The sequence below is a fragment of the Palaemon carinicauda genome, chromosome 1 (genome assembly GCF_036898095.1).
Source record: "Palaemon carinicauda isolate YSFRI2023 chromosome 1, ASM3689809v2, whole genome shotgun sequence".
Taxonomy (NCBI): domain Eukaryota; kingdom Metazoa; phylum Arthropoda; class Malacostraca; order Decapoda; family Palaemonidae; genus Palaemon; species Palaemon carinicauda.
The window spans coordinates 82053617-82077367 of NC_090725.1; the positions used below are offsets into that span (position 1 = coordinate 82053617).

A 23751-nucleotide genomic window follows, 5' to 3' on the forward strand; every position below is an offset into this window, starting at 1 on the left:
TATCATTAGTCATTGCTCCATCTTTGTGGTTTATCTTCACCTTCAGAATTCTATTATTCCTCACATTCGCTAAACATTCTCTTTTTGCAATAATGTTCAAATTCTTTCACTGATCTTTGCCTTTTCTCTACAATGTCTCTAATTAACACCACGCCTACAACATCCTTCTCCCTTCCCCCTCCCATGACTAAACACCTCAATCTGATTTCGACTTTCCAGTTTATCTCTTCTAACATAATGATATTAAACATCTGGGAGACGTAACCTACCCATGTCTCAGAACTACTACACTGAACCAATCTCCACCATCTACTCACAAACTTTTTCATCATGATTTTTTTTTTTTACTGCTGTTATCATTCAGACCATATATCTTAACATCATCCACATTCCATATCTATTAATACTTTCATTAGACTTGCGTAAGTACATGTGTAGCCTAATGAATATAACTATCTTTTCACAGAAAATTCTCGCACAATTGGTTTATAACAAACACTTGATCCATACCCACATCATTGACTAAAATCGCCTCTTTCATCTGGCTTAACTTTTTCAACTAAAATCCTATTTTATATTCTTCCGAACTCTAAGTTATAATATCTTATGTGAATTTTACAAATTTCTTCATCCCCTTTACCCTTATAAAGTGACAAACAAACCACAATTTCAGTACAGCATCTCCCTTGTAATTTCAACCACTTGATTGTCTACATTACATTCTAAAAAGTAACATCCATTAACATTTTAAAATCTATGTCAGCTGCCTGTTCCTGGCTTGAATCTTGAAGTTTTTTTTTTTTTTTTTTTTTTTTTTTTTTTTTTTTTTTTTTGTCATCCACGTTCAAACCACGTGTAAATAACCACTCCATTGATACAAAAATGTATTCTAGACCAAATCTCGCCCCTTATATCTTTCACTCCAAGACCAATTTGCTCATTAATCATCATCACTTCATTTGATTCTATAAAACATGTTTTTTTCTCATTAAACTATATGTTCAAAATTATCAATAAATGTCTAGCCCCCACCGCTTTTAATTTTTATGAGTACTACATCGTTCTTCCCTTTTATAGCGTTACACGAACATCTCTTTTGAACAGCAAGTTCACTTCTAGCAGTCTCCTGTTTTCCTGCTCTAAGGCTATAATTTGTTTAAACTTTATACTTTTATTCATTCTTTCTGTTCTTTTGTACAGACGAACATTCCCTTCAGAATGTGTCATCTTCACACTTAGATTTTCCTACTCTTAAACTTTTTCAATATTATTAACTTTAGTCCACGTTCTTTTATAAGTTTTCTTTACATTATATATATATATTATATATATATATATATATATATATATATATATATATATATATATATATATATACATTATATATATAATATATATATATATATATATATATATATATATATATATATATAAATATATATCTATATATATACATATATATACATATATATATATATATATAATGTATGTGTGCGTGTATGTATGCATTCATAGACAAACACTTGACAAATGTGTTAGCTTTCTTAGCAATGCTTATTCATCACATGATGACTGGCATTTACCTCATGTGCTGCTGTCATACTGTAATGTGTCACCCAACAATAACTAATCGTTCTTGTGTGGAAGTAATTTTATACTAATTGCCGTTTACCTGCTCCTTTCCCCAGATACCTTCGGGTAGCGGTGGGTGTGGAGGGAGTTCCGCAGGGGACGTGGGATCTTCCAATTTGTGGGGAGAAGAGGAGAGTGACCTAATCCGTTCCTGTGCTGCCTTAAGTTCAGCTTTAGGAGTTCAAAAAAGCTTCAGCACTTCTGACATTAATGGTGTTGGAGCTAACAGCAACGATGGAGAGCTTACAAGGACCTGGGTGAGCGAGGTAAGTTGCTTCAACAAAGTTATTCCGTGAATGTTTAGTATTTTGATAGAAATAAACATCATGAATAATGTATTGCTGCTGTGAAAAATTCATGCCGCTGAAGAACACGTCAATAGTGAAACATTCTTTGCAGCATATTTCTTTCTAACCTAACGTTTATGAGAGGCGTAGATTATAATACCGAGCGTTTGCAAGGGAAATTAAATTTTCAGTCAATTATCTAATAGCCCTGTGAGTTTTTATAATCTTAACCGCGACAAAATTAATAAATTTAAAAATGTTCTGCACCAGGTATTTCATTAACATAAATAATGGAGACATCTAAAGGACCTAAGATATATAAATGTATAGTGATAATATATATGAAGATAACGTATTATGCACGAACAAACAGAATAATTCAGCTTTGTCGTAGAACATTTAAATGAATGGAGGATGTAAACTTAGAGAATGAGACTCTTCGGAGAGGATATTATTTCTTAAAACAAGTTTATCTGGAAATCCCATGAAAGTAAAGGAAACTGGCATCTGATATCTGTTTGTGGAATGATAAGGTAGAATTGGAAGGGAGTTTGGCAGCAAAAGTTCAAACTTGCACCGAATGTTTTTGTGTTTAACAGGCTGACATAAGGCTCTTTTTATAGTTTATTCAAGAAAGATGTATTTTAACGTTGTTACTGTTCTTAAAATATGTTATTTTAATTGTTAATTGTTACTCTTGTAGTCTATTTATTTCCTTATTCCCTTTCCTCATATGGCTATTTTTACCTGTTGAAGCCTTTGGGCTTATATCGTCCTGCTTTTCCAACTAGGGTTGTAGCGTAGCTAGTGATAATCATAATAGTAATAATGATAATAATAATAATGATAATAATAATAATGATAATAATAATAATGATGATGATGATGATGATGATGATAATAATATTAAAAGTTGATATTAAGCAGTGTGCATCCAAATTCTCGAATCGCTCCTCTAGCACTAGGAGATACATATATTCAACTTTAATTATATTTCCGAAAGGAGAGATAGTTACATTGAAGTAGATACAGTGTTGAGACGCCTAACATATCTAGATTATTGGTTTCCAATTCAGATGGGGTGTCAAGATCAAAGCTGATAGTTAGAAAAGGCTATTGGAGAGTGGGAGTGAGTAACAGATGACTAGGAAGCAATGTAGAGAAGGTAAAGTATTGAATCATCGGCAAATAAAAAAAATCTATAGAATATTGACTGAAAGTTTATAATATAGAGGAGCGACAGTGTATTTGAGAGAGATGGACTGGGGAATGGAACAGACAGCAAAGAAAGAGCCCGTGCAGTGTATGTTTGATTTAAAATGAGGTTCTTATGTTAGAAAAGGGGACGATAGAATTATATCTATTACATGTGATCCCTTTCGTGTATTTTCATAGCAAAACTTTAAAAAATTATATAGATATTAATATCTATACGTTGAAAAGGAAACTAATTCTTAACTTTACTTTCGGTAATACACTTTATTCTACAAACAGTCAGTACATGAAGTGCTATTTAATGATTTACGTTAGGCAGAGTTTCAATTATTCTAGTTGCGTTATAAGTTGAAATAGGGATATGATCGTATTAAGATGAATCATCCTCTATATATCTCAAAGTTAGGCGAACCAGTGAAGGCTTCTAAGAGGATCTGTAGGCACAGGAATCGGGAAGACTGAGAAGAGTGCCATGAAAAAAGGCACTCTCGAAACGTGCCGTGCAGAAAATCCCTCGGTAATTGGGATCAATCCCCGTCCCCAATAGTGACACGTCATTAAAGAAAATACGAACCCTGTGAACCAAAGGAGTGGAAGGAATAACTTCAACAATGTCACCGGCACTGGTGGTACAGTAGAAGAGTTAAAGGGGGAAGGAAGGCCAAAGGGCGTGTCCTTCCTGATAGAGGGCGGGTCATTGCTCCCTATAATGATTAGTGATGGTATTTAATATATAAGCAGAATTCTACTTCACAAATATTTAGAAAGATTGTCGATAAATTATTCCATCATTTTGTCATAATTTTATTAACAACTTCATGTGTCTAATGATGCCATTGCTGACATACAAACTAGCTGGGAGTATTACACCTAGTTAACTTCCTTTTGTGCGCTTAGCTTAATGTGATCGCGTGTAGCAAAAGGGCTAAAAAAGGAAACGATGGAGCGTAGGGGAAATTTTCTGTTCAGTGTGTGGCTTCTACGGCAATGCAAAATAGCACAATCGGTGTATATGCTGTAAACTTTATATTCGCAAAACGATAGCGATCTACTGCTTTTTTTTTTTTTTTTTTTTTTTCAGATCACAAAAATTTGTACTAGTCCGTAGTTTTCATGTCCCTCGCCACAAACATGCCGTAACAATTCAAGGTCCAACAATTCTATCGAATGGGACTACGGCAAGGGGCCGAAATACTGTGCCAAACAATTTTGCTTCAGAAATTTCGGTTATATTCATTTTGTTTTCTTTCCTTCTAAAAGAGCTTTGTATTTGTTGCTACAAGGAAAGTATGTATACGTATACTTATACAGTATCGACAATCAGTAGAATAGTTCACATTATTGTAAAGAAAGTCAATATTTACTCTCCTTAGAATATTGTATCATATTATATTTATACCTTCCAATCTACTGGATTAAAACTAAAACCTTTAATATATCAATTTTGGATATGTAACTGTCTTAGAATATAACTTTCAAATGCAATCTGCTTGATTAGTATTGTAATCCTATACAGTAATGTTGACCGCAGAAAGCCACTTGCATAGTAGGGAAAAAAGACTAAACTGAAATAAAACTATCCCATTGCCACGATTTTATAATCCACCTCTTTCCAGTGAGAATTGAAACTTAGACTTATGGCAATAGGACAGTTACTATACGTAGGTACAGTATGAGTATATGTCCCGTGAGTCTATTTAGCAAAAGCAACGGTAAAACTTTTGACATTTCACAGGGAAGATATCTTTAGTCCTTTATTCAACAACCATTCCGCAATTAGATCGTTTGTAAGGTGGCCTATATTGAGGAACTGAATAAATCCACTTCTAATATTAATCATTTTGTACCTTGAAATACCCAAATATATCTGTGGACTGATGATAGCCTTGATGGAAGCCCAGATTACAAACTCCCGGATGTAGTCCAAAGTTATTTTAAATCATTCAAATAATAGCCGGTTATCAAGTTTAAAAAATGCCCTTTCAATAGTAAACAACAAAACTGCAGATCTTTTTTTGGTTTGCTTTTTCGTTCCAATCCTGATCACACTGGATAATTTCGCTTGACCTCCAAACGAGTGAGCTTGACGTAATGCTCAAGGTAGCATGAATATTTTTTTATGACAAAGCAGAATAAATTGACAATAGATATATATATATATATATATATATATATATATATATTTTGCTTTACGATTTATGTTTTTACTTTAATAACTATATTATGAACTTAGTCGTATCTAAAAGTCAACAATTTTGAAATAATTTTGTAAATATGTGGCAGATTCTTATCCGAAAATGGACAAAAATATAGTTCTGGGAAATGACGTTATTACACAACTTATGAAAGGTATAAAACTATTCTTAAGTGAAGGTTTTAGATTTTTAGATACTGTATTTTAAGTGTTCGTTATATATTCGATTTGGATTTGCAGTATCGATAAAAAACAGTTGGTAGAGTTTTTCTCTTTTGGTGTACTGTATGTTCTTATCTTTTAACATTGTCCTGTTTGCCAAACATACATTGTAGTAAATTCTAAAAATATCTATACATTTGCTATTTGTTATAAATTCAAAAGGACGGCAACTGTTGGTACCCAATTATCTAGATTGGAGTTATTATTATATTTCTATTTTCGTCTTTAAATTCAAGATATTGTTTTCAGAATGGTGCTTGTGCTTAATATTAACTACTGCTATTGATTCCATCTACCAAACCTTAGACTCTCCTCAACCCTAATAAACATCAAACGAAGCTATCTATAACAGTAACAGAATAAAGAATAAAATCGTAAAATCTGTACTTATGAATTTAAACATATTTTTCACAGTACGAAAATAACTCTGGAAACTTGAGAGATGTACGGCACCTAACTTTAACTTAACGATACGTAATAAAGGGCCCCTTCAAAATAAGTGAACCTTAATGTCACAAACAGAAACAGTTATTTATGATTATATTCCCTTTATTCCAAAGGTCATAAAAAGGAGATTTTCATGTTTTTGTTTAGACAAACAACTAATTTTTTGGCCATTAAAATCCCATTTTTCATCAGCCCTCTAATTACGGTGTAAAAATAGAGTAATTGGACTCGGGGAACATGCAAGTGCTGTCTTACTATTGATTTTGAATTAAGGTGATATTGAAAAGAAATTATATGGGGACCTGAGGTCGGTCAATAAATCCGTTTTGAGTTCATGCCAAATGACGAGGTCTTTAGGATTAAATTAGGATTAAAGGAAAATAATACTCGAATAATCCAAAATCAGTTTTTAAAATGTATAATCTAATTAATGAGTATTTGGAGTGTGAAAGTCCCATATCCTGGGACTTTGTCACTTATTAGTTAAAGTTGATTGAGGCAAGATAAGTTTGTATGTTTTAGATTGATATGTATCCAACGTCTTATCGACCTCAGAAACTACGAGTGTCTTTTCATTTTCTGTTAAATGTTTAAAATTCATATAATCTCTCCTATGTAAAAAAGAGCAAGTGTCTGGATATATATATATATATATATATATATATATATATATATATATATATATATATATATATATACATATATATACATAACACAGGAATCACGAAATTTCTAAAAAGTATGGGAGTAGAACTTGTGAGCTTTATAGGAAATAGACGAATGAGGAATGAGGGCTAGTACCTCAGAATGCCGGAACTAACTACTGTGCTTACAAAAACTGCTTGTCAAGAACCACTCGTTGCCACAGATAGTGCTCTGCTCTCTCTCTCTCTCTCTCTCTCTCTCTCTCTCTCTCTCTCTCTCTCTCTCTCTTCATAAGTAGCGTACATATCAACCTGATTAGAAACATTTCTAGTGTTTTAAGGAAAACATTGTAACGAATTGTAATGGGCTATTGATGTGAAAGCACATAGGAATAATGGATTGAAAATTATAATAACAATTTAATAAATTTTCGAGAGCCAAAAGCTAGTAAGCAAAATGTTACTTTCTAAATATTTCTTTATTATTATTATTATTATTATTATTATTATTATTATTATTATTATTATTATTATTATTAGCTAAGCTACAACCCTAGTTGGAAAAGCAAGATGTTGCCCAATGACTCCAACAGGGAAAAACAGCACATTGAGGAAAGGAGTAAGGAAATAAATAAACGATATATAAGTAATGAACAATTAAGATAAAATATTTTAAAAACAATAACAACATTAAGACAGATATTTCAATATAAGCTATAAAAAGACTTCTGTCAGCCTGTTCAACAAAAACAAAAACAAAAATGCTGCAAGTTTGAACTTTTGAAGTTCCACAGATTCAACTACCGGATTAGGATGATCATTCCACAACTTGGTCACAGCTGGAATAAAACTTCTAGAATACTGTGCAGTATTGAACCTCAAGGTGGAGATGGCCTGACTACTAGAATTAACTGCATACCTGGTATTACGAACAAAAATAATATATGTTTTTGTTTTGCAGGTGAATGTTTGTGGAATTGGTCGACTGGAAGGAGTTTTCTTGCCAAGGCTCGACCCAACTTCGCGATCCTGTTCGACTTGGGTTGCCGTTGGTGACGTAGCGTCGACCTCCCAACTTCCGTCTCCCCAAGCTCGGCCAGGATCCCTTGAGAGCCCGGCCATCACCGCTGCTGATCTCATCAGATCCGTTAACAAAAAGGTGAGGAAGAGTGTCCTTCATATTGTTTTATTTCTGCAACTTTTTCTTTTAAAAAGTGGATATATATAGTATGGCTAGATTTATGTTGTATTGAAGACTACTTACTGAAATTCATTATTTATTTATTTCACTTATGCCGTTTAAATCGCTGAACATTGAGCGGGGAAGCATAGATAATAATGAAATTATGAAAATAACTCTTTGAATGTTTCTTTTGAGGCCTATGTAAGATATATTTTTACTCCTGTAAACTATTTCAAAAAGAACATTCCGGGGTTGTAATGATGCACCAGAAATGTAGTCCGTGTGTGCGACTTGCCTAACTTACTGGGGTTACTGGGAAACCAATGTCGCAATATGGAGAAACCAGCAATACCCATCTGGGCCGTAGTGTCCATTGGTGTTACAGGGATTTGAAAAATATTTCTCCTCAAATATAAGTACTAACCATACTGATGACCTTCACTTACCACCTTTTTGTCTAAATTTAATAATAACGTTTCATATAATTTTTCAGCATGTAGAGGATAATTTTACGAAAACAGAATTAAATATTTAGTGTTATATTATAGAGAAAGTTAACAAATACAAATTTACATTACAATTGCAGCTTACATTTACCTGGTAACACTTGCAAGCACCAACAAGACATTAAAATTTCCAGTTGGTAATACTAACACTAAAGCACCTTACATTTTTAAGTAAACTCTACAAAAAAAAAAAAAAAGAAAAAAAAGGCAAGGCATTAAAATTGCACATTTGGTTGTTACTATCTTACTAAAGGACTTTACATTTACAATTATACACTAAAAAACATAAACAGAACATTAAATGATATATAGAAAAATAAAAAAAGGAACTAAGGTATGAATGACCAGTAAGGTAAGATCAAGCACTTGTCGGTACTGGCACTAATGCTATCACTGGGCTTAGGAAGGTGGTGCAGTGCTAGTGTAAGATCTGGTCTTATTCTCTGGAAGGGGACAAAACAGTTCCTGGTGTCCAAGCAGAATCCCACTAGGTAGACGGTGCACATTCATCGGGGTCTGTGGATACCATATTTCTGGGAACAGAGCTTGTAGGTCTGCCTGTTGGGGGCGAAAACTGTCATATGTCACTCCTTGGCATGTTGGATTGTTGTCCCATCCTTGGCACTGGCACAGGCTCCCGCTGCAGAGAGAGAGAGAGAGAGAGAGAGAGAGAGAGAGAGAGAGAGAGAGAGACGTATCACTCTTGGTGCCCTGCTCTTCCGACTAAACATCTGGCGAGTAGCAAGATGTCTAGACGAAATTTCTTCAGAGATATTGATTTCCATTTCTATGTGCATAGAACTATGTTCATGCAGCTATAATGGCGCCAAGTGACTAATATATGTGTTGCTGAAGAAATGTCATTATAGTAGTGTCCATACCATGGGTTCATGTAACTAGTTCTGCCTGTCTTGGACAGAACTAGTGAAATATCAGGTGTTCAAATCAGATTTTTATTCATAACTCATTGATTTCAGTGTCCAACTTTTTCTAGAAATGTAACATTTTCATATATTTAAAGTCCTTTAAAATTTCATCATTATCAGACTCTATGGATATGTCCCAGGATCCCCTAAGCAGTATGAACAGTATAATGACTCTTGACTCTTATCTGAACTGAAAATACCGACAGAAGGCTAGACATTCTTCAAATTTATTTTCATCTCCATGGAAATTTTCATTTTAATATCATAACAAAGTATGTTGTTTTAATCTGTGATGTACTCCAGATGTATTTCATCTCATTTACCGCTTCCCTTCACGCCACACAGACAAGCTGAATAACTTGCATTCAGTGTTACCTTGATTTCATTTGAGAATATTGCTTCTCTTCCTGCAGGCGGCTTTTATTCGTCAAACATATCACCAGAGAATATAAATTTCAGTGACAGGGAGTGCCCTGTCAGTTCAGTCCTTAGACGTTAGAGTGATGGATTCCCTCGAAGATATATATTTTTTTTAGACTTTCACTTCACAGAATCTTTATAATACTTGTCTTTGAATATGAGAAAGACATTATGGGCTTGATAGCACTCTCGTTCATTTTGCAAGTTTTTTTTTTTTTTTTTTTTTTTTTTTAAACTATCCTTTCGCTTTCTTTCGTGTCCAATTTAATAAATAGTTTTTTTATCCTCCACCTTGGAAACATGAGCTGCCTATCTCTTTCTTACCTGGGAATGTCATGAAAATGTTAACTAACCCTGAGAACTTCAATTTGTATTGATTTAGAGGAATCTGTGGGTAAATATTTTTTGATTGACGTAGCATTTCTGATTTCGGTTATTGTGAGAGATTTTTCACCAAATTTACTCTCTAGTCGAGAAACGAGTATTATTCGATGATTACAGTACTAGATAATCAAGTTAAGGACGTAGTGCCACAAAGGGAGCACTGTAGGTTTTACTTAGGGGTTTTAGCTTCGCCCACTTTTTATCCTTCTACTCTACCTCCGTTCCCGCCTTCTTTCAATGCTCTTTAAGTTTTACTACTTTTAGTTTCTCCCAGTTGTACCTCAACAATGAATGGCCTCCTCATCCCCAGCACCAGGCAGTAAAGCCGAAATTCATAAATCCATGTGAGATGTAAGAGATCCAGGAATGGATGTTTCGTTAATCTTTAACAAGATGTTTGGAGGTACGTTCCTAGTTATTTTTTCGCAGTTTGTTTGGCTTTTGTCTGATTTGGACTTTTTCAGACGTTGGAATTCTACAATTCTTTAAGTGCTCTACAGAGTAACATACAGCCAAACTGACTGCTGTGTGTTCAGTCTGTTTTTCTTCCTTCCCCGTTTTTTTTTTCTAAAGTTGTTAGAAAGCAAATCTACGAGTCTTTAGTACTGCAATACAACAATTCTAGTTTTATTGAACAATGAGCGTTTTTATGTAAACTTTGAAACTTGCTGTTGCTTTTCTACATGAGAATTGTTTTGTGTGGAATCATTCACTTGCATTCCGGGATCATGTTCTAGATAAGATCGTTCGATGTACAGTGGAGGTTCCCGTAAGGATAATGATTATAATTTAGATGACTCTAGGAATGCATCCCTATTGGTCATCTTCCTTAAGCTTATTCCAATATTGAACTTATGTTATCGCTTTTGAGCCTGTTCCCCCAGAAGTAGTGAGAGCAGCTTGTTTTGCTTCAACTTCCATGTTAGCAGATGTTTTGATGTCGATTTGCTAGAGCCTGGTGCCATTCATCCTTTACCCTATCAAAATGTGGAAAATCATTCTGACGATTCAGGGCAAAATGTCTGTGAAGCTTTAGAATAAAATGTGAAATGATTAAAAATGTATTGTAGTGGCGGTGGATGTGGTAACATCCCTGAGTGGTGAACGCCAGACTGGGGTTCGAATCCCGCTCAAACTCGTTACTTTCTTTGGTGAGCTAAGGATGGGGGATTTGGGGGAGCCTATACATTAGGTTATGTGTTGAGTCACCAGCAGCCATTGCCTGGCCCTCCTTGGTCCTGAGTTGGGTGGAGAGGGGCTTGGCCGCTGATCATATGTACAGTATATATGGTCAGCATCTAAGACATTGTCCTGCTCGATAGGGCAGTGTCACTGTCCCTTACCTCTTCCATTCATGAGCGGCCTTTAAACCTTTCAATAGCTTAGTGAAGGATCTCCATTTTGCTCAATTTCAAATAGTTTTAAGCTGTTGATGGTTATACACCCAAGTTTAAAGGATTCTGTACTGCAACTCCGGTACTATACCACGGCACTTTCATTCGTTGGACTCGTTTCTCATCTGCTCATTGTTTGCGTTTGCTGTATATTTGGTCTTATTCATTTCGATTTCCATACGTATTTCTCAGAGCTCCTCATTTCTCGCCTTAGGTTTCCTCTTTTCCCCTCTGGGGATTCGTATTATCCCAATCCTTACTAAACAAGTTAATGTACATATATTGCCTTATGAATGTGGAATGCTCCAACCTTTTATATGGCCTATTGATTAGAAACGTTCTTTGCTCTCATTTGCAGTTTACGATAGTTTTTACCTAGTTAAAAGAATGAAATCCAAATAAAGGGAACTTGTCATCTACTGTAGTTGTAACTCCAACAGAGTCTAGCGCAACGTGTTGCTCACATATGTTTGGAAAAAAGAATGAATAATAGACAAATCATGCAACCAATTCTTCTTTTATAATTTTGTAGAAGATGAGGTTTGTACGTTGGTCACATGCGTAAATGTTTGTTCCTACGGACATTGTGCGACCTTGCCTCTCCTACTCTTGACATGAGTGACGTTTGAACGTTTAAAAGTAAAAGCTAATAACATAAATTTTGCGTTTCAGCTAGCAAACATGCCTTTCTTGCTAGTTATTGAAATAACATTATTTTCTCTAGCCTTGCCTGACCGTATGTGTCCCTAGACTTGCTGGGCTATGTCAGTTCGTGAGATATATTACTATTTTAGCCTTTTTCCGCATAACTATTCAAGTAATTTTTCCATGTCTAAAGAGAAAAAATTGCCTTTATAGATTTGTAATAACGAGAGAGAGAGAGAGAGAGAGAGAGAGAGAGAGAGAGAGAGAGAGAGAGAGAGAGAGAGATAGAGAGAGAGAGAGAGGTGCATTAAACAAGCTTGTACCATGTTCGCTAATTCGTGAGATATTTTGATATTCTATACTTCTTCAAAGAACAGTTTCATTCCATATATACGGAACTTACTTTCTTATGACAGCCTTATTTAGTCATTCTATTCAAGTAAAGTTTCCATGCATTATTACAATAAAAAATGTGACTCGTCCTTTAGGCTTTTAAGATCTGCTCTTTGTTTTCAACCTGATATCTCCGTCAGAACAGTGTTATCTAACATTCGAAAACCCGAGTGGTCGAGCGGCGTGTTTGTTATGTGAGTCCCAAGTATGACACCGATTTCTCTTATCCACTTGACCTCTCTCCAGAAACTTGAATTACCTGCCGTCCTACCACTTGGCGTATCTCAAGTTGTTGAAAGGGTTAAATAGGGAGCCTTGTTAAATAAATGTATGCAGTAGCGGTGTTACGTATATTCCTAAATTACGTAGTTTATATCCAGGAAAACTATTTGTGTAAAAGCATGTCGATGCTTTGCAACGAAAGAAATACCATTAATATTAGTAACTGGTTTTGCATTTTAGCTTCATCAGTAGGACGATTTTTTCCCTTAGGAAGTGAAGGAAATCTGTTCCTATACTAAAAAAAATACCCTTAAATGTTAGCTGGACTAACTGGTATGAGAGAGAGAGAGAGAGAGAGAGAGAGAGAGAGAGAGAGAGAGAGAGAGAGAGAGAGAGAGAGAGAGAGAGTTATCAACAGGGTTTAAACAACGAAAACAGGGTTGGTTTTTCAATAAAACCATAATTAGCCATCTTGTAATCTACACAACAGTGGAGCGCCCCCCACCCTAATTATTAGAATACATATTTCATCGCACGATAGAGATTACGTAATAAATAAGCCCTCAACGGTGGAAGGTCTTATAAGACACAACTTGAGATATTATAATGATAGCCTTACTGCTGTATTTCAGAAATTCATTATTTTAGTTTGATACTATAACCTCCTCTGATATGTTATATTACTAATAGTAATTAAATTTGCATTGCAGATATGGTTCAAGTAATTTGGAACAACATTTGAAGCAAGCTTCAAATGATTTACAGGTTCGGCGGTTTTGCTTATAAAGTTCAAAGGATATCAGTGAATCTGAAGCCAAATATGTTAAAATCTATTTCCATCTGGTCTTATTATTTTGCTTGAAATTGTAAGGGAATACATTTTTATTATATTAGTAATGCAACTTTTTAATCAAAATTTCCGATATACATTTTAAACTGATAATCCGAAGACATTGATCATGTTAGCATTAATGTTAATAGAATTTTGTTAATAGGAAACTGATAAAGTAATCTTGAAACATATTTGTATATTTGAAGAATTAAAAAATATAGCTAGAAGTCACAACGTACCAAATTGGCATTTTTTGTCAGTTATGGCAATTACTCGATTATCTTGCATAATCATATTACATTTCTAATGATCTTCAATTATGGCACATGATACTTTAAAACAAAAATTATTACTTGTGTTAAAAAGACACCTATACTATTATTTAATTGTAAGTGGGAAACTTATAGAAGTGTACTCACGACATTCAGTTCATTGGGATTTTTTAATTATTTCTTAATGTCTTTGGTTGAAGGTTCGACAGAACTACATCAAGAGGAGACTGGTGACCACCTACCGAGCCTTGCAAAGGTTCTCCCTCTCGGACGTTAACCAAGAAGGCGCAGTGCTTCCTAGCTCCGCTACTGTCAAGGTATTTATTGCAATATTAGGATTATTATTAGATATTATGTGACATCATAACAGCAATGGTCATTGATGTGGAATTTTATGAACAGTTTTATTAATGTTATGCGGTATTGTTATTTACCATTGACAGATTCAGGTTCATCGGGTGAGCACAGCCTTTGTAACGGCGCTTCTAATAATCTAACGATTTGAGTTCATCTTTATTTTATACGGTTTTGCCCTTTTCTCCACACCAGGATTAAAATTTCTTTCTTCTTTACTATATTTCTTTTACTGAATGAAAAATGATCCCATCATTACTTGTACAAGATGTTTAGTAGTAAAACCGATTGGAACAATTCCTTTTCTATTTCTTAGAGACAAATCTTAGATACAAATAAAAAAAATCGTGGTGTTCTTTATATTTTGAACCAAAGCCTGAAACAGAAGCACCATAGCGGAATTTTAAAGTAGTTACTGATATCTTTGAATTTATTCATTTACCTGTACAATAATTGTATAGTTTTGTTAATAGCTTAAAATGAGAAAATCATATAAAATGATGCTGGGCAATGTTACGGTAATGGTTATACTTCTAGTATTTAGTATTGATTAGTCTATTTTTTCATAACTTTATCTTGCTACTTGTTAAAGCTTCTAGGTCTGAACGCAAAGCTCAAGTACCCATGAAAGAATGCTGAAAATTATATTCTTTTATCAACCTCGCATTATTGACTTTCTATCTCAACTTTTTTCTCCTTGATATTTAACACATGATCTCTTGTATCTCGGGATAGTATAAAGCATTACTTGCAATTTGGGCAGATACATCTGTTGTGAAAGATCTTTCCACTGATTTTTAAAAGACACACCATGATGAATTAGAGGAGAAATATATGTCCTACTATAATGATAAATATGATTAATTTCAAATGTTCTTGATTACAGAAAAGGAGGCAAAGATGTAAGTGCGTCAAGCTTAAACCTTCTGGAAAATTTTTTTTAGTTAATTTTGGTTTTGAGATTTGATGCTTAGGAAGAGCTTGTGTAAGAATGACAATCATATTTAGGGCGATTATAGCTATCAAATATTTTGGGAGGTAATCTTAAATTCCTACTTGTGAGTAAAGAAAATAATTTGCTAATAAGAACCATAAGGAAAACAGTTCTTGTAGATATCAGCATATATATTCTCACAATGTTTAATGTAAAATTAGTGGATGATGCGAATTATGCGGCATGAAATTGAATCTTAACATAACTCAAAGTATGATGGTAAATAAGTTGAGTACAGTGGCTCCTCAACATCCAGATCTTTGCATCTGATGATGCTTATTTTAGTATATAAATCTCCTTTAAATTTTTAGATGTAATTCTTGATTGCAAATTTAATTTTGAAAAACACATCCGGTCTGTTTCTTCTTCACCTGGAAAAAAATTGTTACGGAGAAAGTATTTCAAGATTTCCGGTGATCAGTCTATCATTTTACCTAGTTTCGAGTATTGTTCTCCTTCCTGATCTTCAACTGCTGACTCTCATCTTTATTTGTTGGACAAAAACTTGCTGTCTATTAAATTCCTTATTTCTGATATGGACAACAATCTTTCACTTAGTTCTTTATACATTTTGCATGAGATTTTTCATAATTCTAACTATCCTTTGCATTCAGATCTTCCCAGACTGTACCATCCTATACAGTAATATTAGGTATGCAGTTAATTCTAAGAGTGTTGACTTTCAACCATAAGGCTCAACATTATACCGTATTCTAGAGGTTTTATTCCAGTGGTGACCAGATTGTGGAGTGATCTTCCTAATCCCGTTGTTGAATCATTGGACCTTCAGAAGTTCAAATTGGAACAAAAGTTGTTATGTTGAATAGCCTGCTAGAAAGGTTTTAGAAGACAGATCTATTTTAACGTTTTTCCTAATCTAAAAATATTTTATATTTTTGATTCATTACTGCTCATCTATCATTTATTTATTTCCTTTCCTCGTTGGTCTATTTTAGCTGTTGAAGATCTAAGGCTTAAAGCATCCTACTTTTTCAACTAAGGTTGTAGCATGTCTAATAATAATAATAATAATAATAATAATAATAATAATAATAATGTCGCTTGCCAATTCCACGAAGAAATGATTTATGGTTATTGGTAGACTGATTTTACTTTTTTTTTCAAATATTTTCTCAATATGAAAGTTTCAAATTCATTATGCCTTTTAAAACGCTGCCCAGTGATGATCTCCTTAGATGGTACTATTAACAATGTCATTCCACTAGATCTTTTCATTGCATACTTGCAAATTAAAAAAAAAAACGCTCGCAAAGTGCCGAAATCTGTGTCATCTGGCTTTTTTGTTTGTCGGTAAGACACCAGGGCGATCTGAATGTAGTTATTTTTATACAGGAACATTAAATAGGACCATTCTGGTTAATAATACAATCCAAACCTTTTATATATATTTTCATATAATAAAGTTTCTACAAGAGCATTATTGCTTTTAACAGTGCATATTTCCTAGGACACAGCCAACATTGGGAGGAAAGTGCTTTAAAAGGGCATCACTGGAATATGAATATTAACCTATTGTGAATCATCATCATCATCATCATCATCATCATCTCCATCTCCTACGTCTATTGACGCAAAGGGCCTCGGTTAGATTTCGCCAATCGTCTCTATCTTGAGCTTCCTATTCAATACTTCTCCATTCATTATCACCTACTTCATGCTTCATAGTCCTCAGCCATGTAGGCCTAGGTCTTCCAACACTTCTAGTGCCTTGTGGAGCCCCCAGCTGAACGTTTGGTAGACTAATCTCTCTTGGGGAGTGCGAAGAGCATGTGCAGAAATATTCCATAACTTAATAAATACAATCTGTTTAAAGGTCTACACTGTGTGACTGCAAACAAAATCTGTTGCAGTTATCCGTGCAAAATATTCTTGTCATAAAACGGAACTTCATTATTTTGCACATTATTTTGTAGAATCTCCTAAGTGCAACCGAATATCAATATGCATGTGTATCATATAAACACTTTGTATATATATATATATATATATATATATATATATATATATATATATATGTATGTATATATATATATATATATATATATATATATATATATATATATATATATATATATACCTCGACAAAAGTCATTTGGTAGCGACTGAATTAGCTGTTGGCAGAAGTTGGTAATTGGAGCAACAATTTTATTTAACTCCCTCAGAACTTTAGCTTTGAGGGTCAGGCACTCAGCGTAAAATAATCATTGCCTGCTAAAAAGATTACTTGATTTATATGCACATACTGTATACACACACACACACACACACACACATATATATATATATATATATATATATATATATATATATATATACGTATATTATTTACATACATATACACATACGCATATATATATATATATATATATATATATATATACATACATACATACATACATATACGTAGATTATTTACACACACACATATAGGCTATATATATATATATATATATATATATATATATATATATATATATATATATACATAAATATGTATATATACATATATATACATATATATATGCATATGTACGTATATTATTTACACATATACATATATATATATATATATATGTATTATATATATACACACACATATATATATGTATATACTGCATATATATATATATATATATGTATCTTTATATACATTATATATATATATATATATATATATATATATATGTATTTCATATATATGTATATTTATATATATATATATATATATATATATATATATATATGCACATATATACATACATATATATATACATTTCATATATATATATATATATATATATATATTTATATACATTATATATATACACACATATTTATATATATATATATATATATATATAAATAAATAAATGTTGTGTGTATAAATACATAGCATACACATGCATATATATATACACATATCATATATATATATTTATATACATTATATATAAATGTGTGTGTATATATATTTATACTTATATATATATATATATATATATATATATATATATATATATGTGTGTGTGTGTGTGTTTGTGTGTGTGTGTGTATTGTGTGTGTATAAATACATAGCATACACACGCATATATATATATATATATATATATATATATATATATATATATATATATATATAATAGTACATTCCCAATACTACAGTGGTTTAACGTGTGCTCATATTGATCGTGTATGTATTATTATGTATAAATGGTTCATAAGTTAGCGTGTACATTTTTTACACAAGAAAATAATTCAATGTCGAAAAGCAAGCGAGTTCAAGTGTTTTTGAAGACTGGAGCCAAAACTCCTTAATTTCTCAGCAGGTTTGTCAATGCAACGTATAGATCAGCTTTAAGCCACTTGCCAACAGCCGTGTCCCCGGGCCTAAGTATTCCCAGTTCTAGCGTGGGTGAGAGAGAGGCTGGCATACTGAGTGGGTGTGGTGCTTCCCGTGTGTGTAGCTGCTTCCCTACATTCGGTGCAGGGTGGAAAGACGTCATCCACCTAACCTAGGTGGATGACGTCTTTCCTCTATTTCTTTTATGCAGTAGTTGATGATTCACTAAAATAATGCGTAAAGTAAAGAAAAGAAAAGAAGTTAACAATCGCAAAAACAATAAGAGCCAAGAAATATGACATAAAAAAATAGGATTGGAAATATAAATTTCCTACGCGTGAAATATACGTAACGATATTATTATACAATATATGACTCATGGTCTATTCTGTAGACCTTGATATGACCAATCACGAAGAGATTCTATTCCACCAAATCTCGAAGTTAATTTGCTCTGTAAATGAAGCAGAGACTCTGGTTTCCGTCAACATGAACGACATTTCAACTGAATATTGAACTCATGATTGTTCAATCATGTATTGTTTAGGACACAAAACCTCGATTCATACTTATTCTGAGGATTATCTCTACTATTTGGTACCAATTTTTTAAAGATTCCTTTTGACAAGGAATTTGATACAGAGGCTTGCTCTAGAATAAAAGTTTCAAAACGGAGGGGAATGAAAAGCTCATTTATGTGTCTGAATGAATTGAGTAATGCTAATAATGGTGCAATTGCCCTGATAGCCTACATACTTCTCTTATAAAATATTCTTGTGTCACGATAAAGCTTTAGCGCGTACACACAAATACACATACACACATATACACATACACGCACACAAACACACACATACACACACGCATATATATATATATATATATATATATATATATATATATATATATATATATATATATATATATGCTGGCCGTTCGATCAGTAAGGCTGAGCAGATTTGGGGTTGATCAGTACTTGGATGGGTGGCCATTAAGCCCCTTAAACATGACTGGGTTCGAGCTTCTCCACCCTATTATAATGAAAAAAACTTAATTTCGGGTTAAGGTCATGCATCTGAAATCATAATTTTACACCAAACTTTTTTCTTTGCCAATCTGACCGTGAGAAAAAGAATTACTTTCTTTTATTCATCTTAATCATATTCATGACTTTTCATCTGCTGAATGGTTTCCCTGGCCCCCAGCTCCTGGTCCTAGTGACTTAGAATTTCATGCAATCATCTATTCCTCAACAGGGTTTTAATTTCATGGAACGTTGCGACTTGTTCGTAAAATATATGTCCATAGAAATAGAGGTTCATGGGGCAAGGGACTTAAGACTCTTAGTGAGAAACCAGCGTAATGTAATCTGCCAGTAAGTCTAAGCCAGTGAAATTGCAATTCACCATCACCAACAAATTACATGAAGATAAAAAATGAAATTTGGGACGAGTGATGTTTACATTAGGAGTAAACCCCCCCCCCTTTCTCTCTCTCTCTCTCTCTCTCTCTCTCTCTCTCTCTCTCTCTCTCTCTCTCTCTCAGGATTTAAGTAGCTGAACCTTCGCCTTTAAAACCTCACCCTTTAGATCCATACATACCTCTACAAATAACGACATGACCTTTCGTTTTCATTTAGAGCACTTCGGGTGATTGTGCATGTACCATAGCTCACATGTTCATTTTATATGTAGTGTATATAGATTTTTTTAACATTAAAACATTCCCCTTAACGGAGAAAGCTCTGTGAAGACACATTCTACATCAATTGTTTGATACACGTGTACACATACATATAACATTTTTATTATTATTTATTAACCTTCAACCCTAGTTGGAAAAGCAAGAAGCTATAAGCCTAAGGTTTCATACCTGGGTAATAGCTCAATGAGGAAAGGAAATAAGGAAGCAGATAAAATAGTGTTTATGAGTGTTTCACCAAGCAAGAGAACTGAAGGTTAGTGGAAGACCTTGTTACAGAGGCTAAACAACAATGGTTTGATATTGTAGTGTTCTTCTCCTAGAAAAGCTGCTTACCATATCTAAAGAGTCTCTTCTACCCTTACCAAGTGGAAAGTAGCCACTGAACAATTACAGTGCAGTAGTTAACCCCATGAGTGAAGAATTGTTAGGTTAGCTCAGTGTCGTTAGTGTATGAGGAATGAGGAGAATGTGGAAAGAATAGGTCAGACTATTCGGTGTATGTGTAAGCAAAAGGAAAAATGAGGCGTAACTATAAAGGGATTCAATATAGCACTTCCTGGCTAGTCAGAGGACCCAATAACTCTCTAGCGGTAGTATCTCAACGGGTGGCTGGTACCTTGAATCTTGAACTCTCTTATTGGTTTTTGTTAGCATTACTATAGATAGATTTCATATTTCTCTGGAAGTTCTGAAATTTCTGTAATTTCATAAAAATACACGAATTCCCAAATATTTCAACTTCCCATTTCATAGCATGGCTAAATTCTCTGTGATTTATCCTAGGGCTTAAGTTTAATTAGCCTTCAGCAGCTGTCAAAATAAGCTCTTAAATTTGGTTCATTAAGATTTTTTGGATTACCTTATCACCTCAAGTCCCGACCTTCCTCTTTGGAAGTGAAGCTTGAATTATTGAATAGCCATTTTACAAGCATTATTACGTATTCAGGTAACATCTCTCTCTCTCTCTCTCTCTCTCTCTCTCTCAGCAGTATCGCCTGTAATGGGATTATTACTTCATATGTTCATAGATGCGTTCCTAACAAAACAAAAAAAAATACCACTATACAGCTGAGACTCAAATTAGATACCTAGTTGTTAACCGATCGTTAAAGGGTGAAGCCGGGATAGAGAGACAAAGATAAGAAGAGAGCAAACCCAATATGAGTGTTTATCTCCGTCATAATACTTGTACACCATCAAATGGGGAGGGCCTCGACGAGTTATCTTCATCCTATAAGGGTGAATCTATTCATGAGATATTCCAAATCTGTTTTCACTCGCAGCAATAGAGCTTGGTGGACTTTTAGGTTACCTTCTGGGAGTATTATTACTTCATGTTTGATAAATACACTCGCAGCTGGGATGGGCTGTTGGGCTTTCAAGTTACCATTCTGGGATTATTGTTACTCCATGTTAGATAAATACACTCTAAGCAAGTATGATCTGTTGGGTTTTCAAATTAATAGTTGATAGGATTATTACCTCATGTCAGATAGATACTTTCTAAGCAGGTGTGGTCTTTTGGGTTTTCAAGTTACCATTCTGGAAACATTACTTCAGTTAGATGAATACACTCTAAGTAGGTATGATCTGTTGGGTTTTCAAATTAATAGTCTGATAGGATTATTACTCTCATGTCAGATAGATACACTCTAAGCAGGTGTGGTCTTTTGGGTTTTCAAGTTACCATTCTGGAAACATTACTTCAGTTAGATGAATACACTCTAAGTAGGTATGATCTGTTGGGTTTTCAAGTTAATATTCTGAGACCATTATTACCTCATGTCATATAGATACATCCTCAGCAGGTGTGGTCTGCTGGTTTTCAAGTTACTCTTCTGGGAGCCTAATTACTTCATGTTAGATAAATACACTCAGCAGGTATGATCTGATGGGTTTTCAAGTTAATATTCTGAGAGGATTATTACTCATGTTAGATAGATACACTCAGCAGGTATGGTCTCCTGAGCTTTCAAGTTAATTCTGGGAGCATTATTACTTCATGTTAGATAAATACACTTTCAGCAGGTATGGGTTCTTGGGCTTTCAAGTTACCATTCTGGGAGCATTATTACTTCATGTTAGATAAATACACTTTCAGCAGGTATGGGTTCTTGGGATTTCAAGTTACCATTCTGGGAGCATTATTACTTCATGTTAGATAAATACACTTTCAGCAGGTATGGGTTCTTGGATTTCAAGTTACCATTCTGGGAGCATTATTACTTCATGTTAGATAAATACACTCTCAGCAGGTATGGGTTCTATGGATTTCAAGTTACCATTCTGGGAGCATTATTACTTCATGTTAGATAAATACACTCTCAGCAGGTATGGGTTCTTGGATTTCAAGTTACCATTCTGGGAGCATTATTACTTCATGTTAGATAAATACACTCTCAGCAGGTATGGGTTCTATGGATTTCAAGTTACCATTCTGGGAGCATTATTACTTCATGTTAGATAAATACACTCTCAGCAGGTATGGGTTCTATGGATTTCAAGTTATCATTCTGGGAGCATTATTACTTCATGTTAGATAAATACACTCTCAGCAGGTATGGGTTCTTGGATTTCAAGTTACCATTCTGGGAGCATTATTACTTCATGTTAGATAAATACACTCTCAGCAGGTATGGGTTCTATGGATTTCAAGTTACATTCTGGGAGCATTATTACTTCATGTTAGATAAATACACTCTCAGCAGGTATGGGTTCTATGGATTTCAAGTTACATTCTGGGAGCATTATTACTTCATGTTAGATAAATACACTCTCAGCAGGTATGGGTTCTTGGATTTCAAGTTACATTCTGGGAGCATTATTACTTCATGTTAGATAAATACACTCTCAGCAGGTATGGGTTCTTGGGATTTCAAGTTAACATTCTGGGAGCATTATTACTTCATGTTAGATAAATACACTCTCAGCAGGTATGGGTTCTATGGATTTCAAGTTAACATTCTGGGAGCATTATTACTTCATGTTAGATAAATACACTCTCAGCAGGTATGGGTTCTTGGATTTCAAGTTAACATTCTGGGAGCATTATTACTTCATGTTAGATAAATACACTCTCAGCAGGTATGGGTTCTTGGATTTCAAGTTAACATTCTGGGAGCATTATTACTTTGTTAGATAAATACACTCTCAGCAGGTATGGGTTCTTGGATTTCAAGTTACCATTCTGGGAGCATTATTACTTCATGTTAGATAAATACACTCTCAGCAGGTATGGATTTCAAGTTAACATTCTGAGAGCATTATTACTTCAGTTAGATAAATACACTCTCAGCAGTATGGGTTCTTGGGCTTTCAAGTTACCATTTCTGGGAGCATTATTACTTCATGTTAGATAAATACAATCTCAGCAGGTATGGGTTTATGGATTTCAAGTTAACATTGTGGGAGCATTATTACTTCATGTTAGATAAATACACTCTCAGCAGTATGGGTTCTTGGGCTTTCAAGTTACCATTTCTGGGAGCATTATTACTTCATGTTAGATAAATACAATCTC

At 33.9% G+C, this 23751-nt stretch overlaps 1 protein-coding gene across 8 annotated transcripts in view; it reads left to right on the forward strand.

Annotated features, from left to right (window-relative positions):
- Nucleotides 1-23751, forward strand: part of LOC137649379 (uncharacterized) — a 100041-nt gene that overhangs the window by 47822 nt on the left and 28468 nt on the right. For all 8 annotated transcript variants that reach the window (XM_068382375.1, XM_068382380.1, XM_068382384.1 and 5 more), the window contains exons 3-5: nt 1689-1898; nt 7603-7800; nt 14019-14135. In XM_068382375.1, the coding sequence (XP_068238476.1) occupies nt 1689-1898; nt 7603-7800; nt 14019-14135 (525 nt within the window). The remainder of the gene's footprint in view (nt 1-1688; nt 1899-7602; nt 7801-14018; nt 14136-23751) is intronic.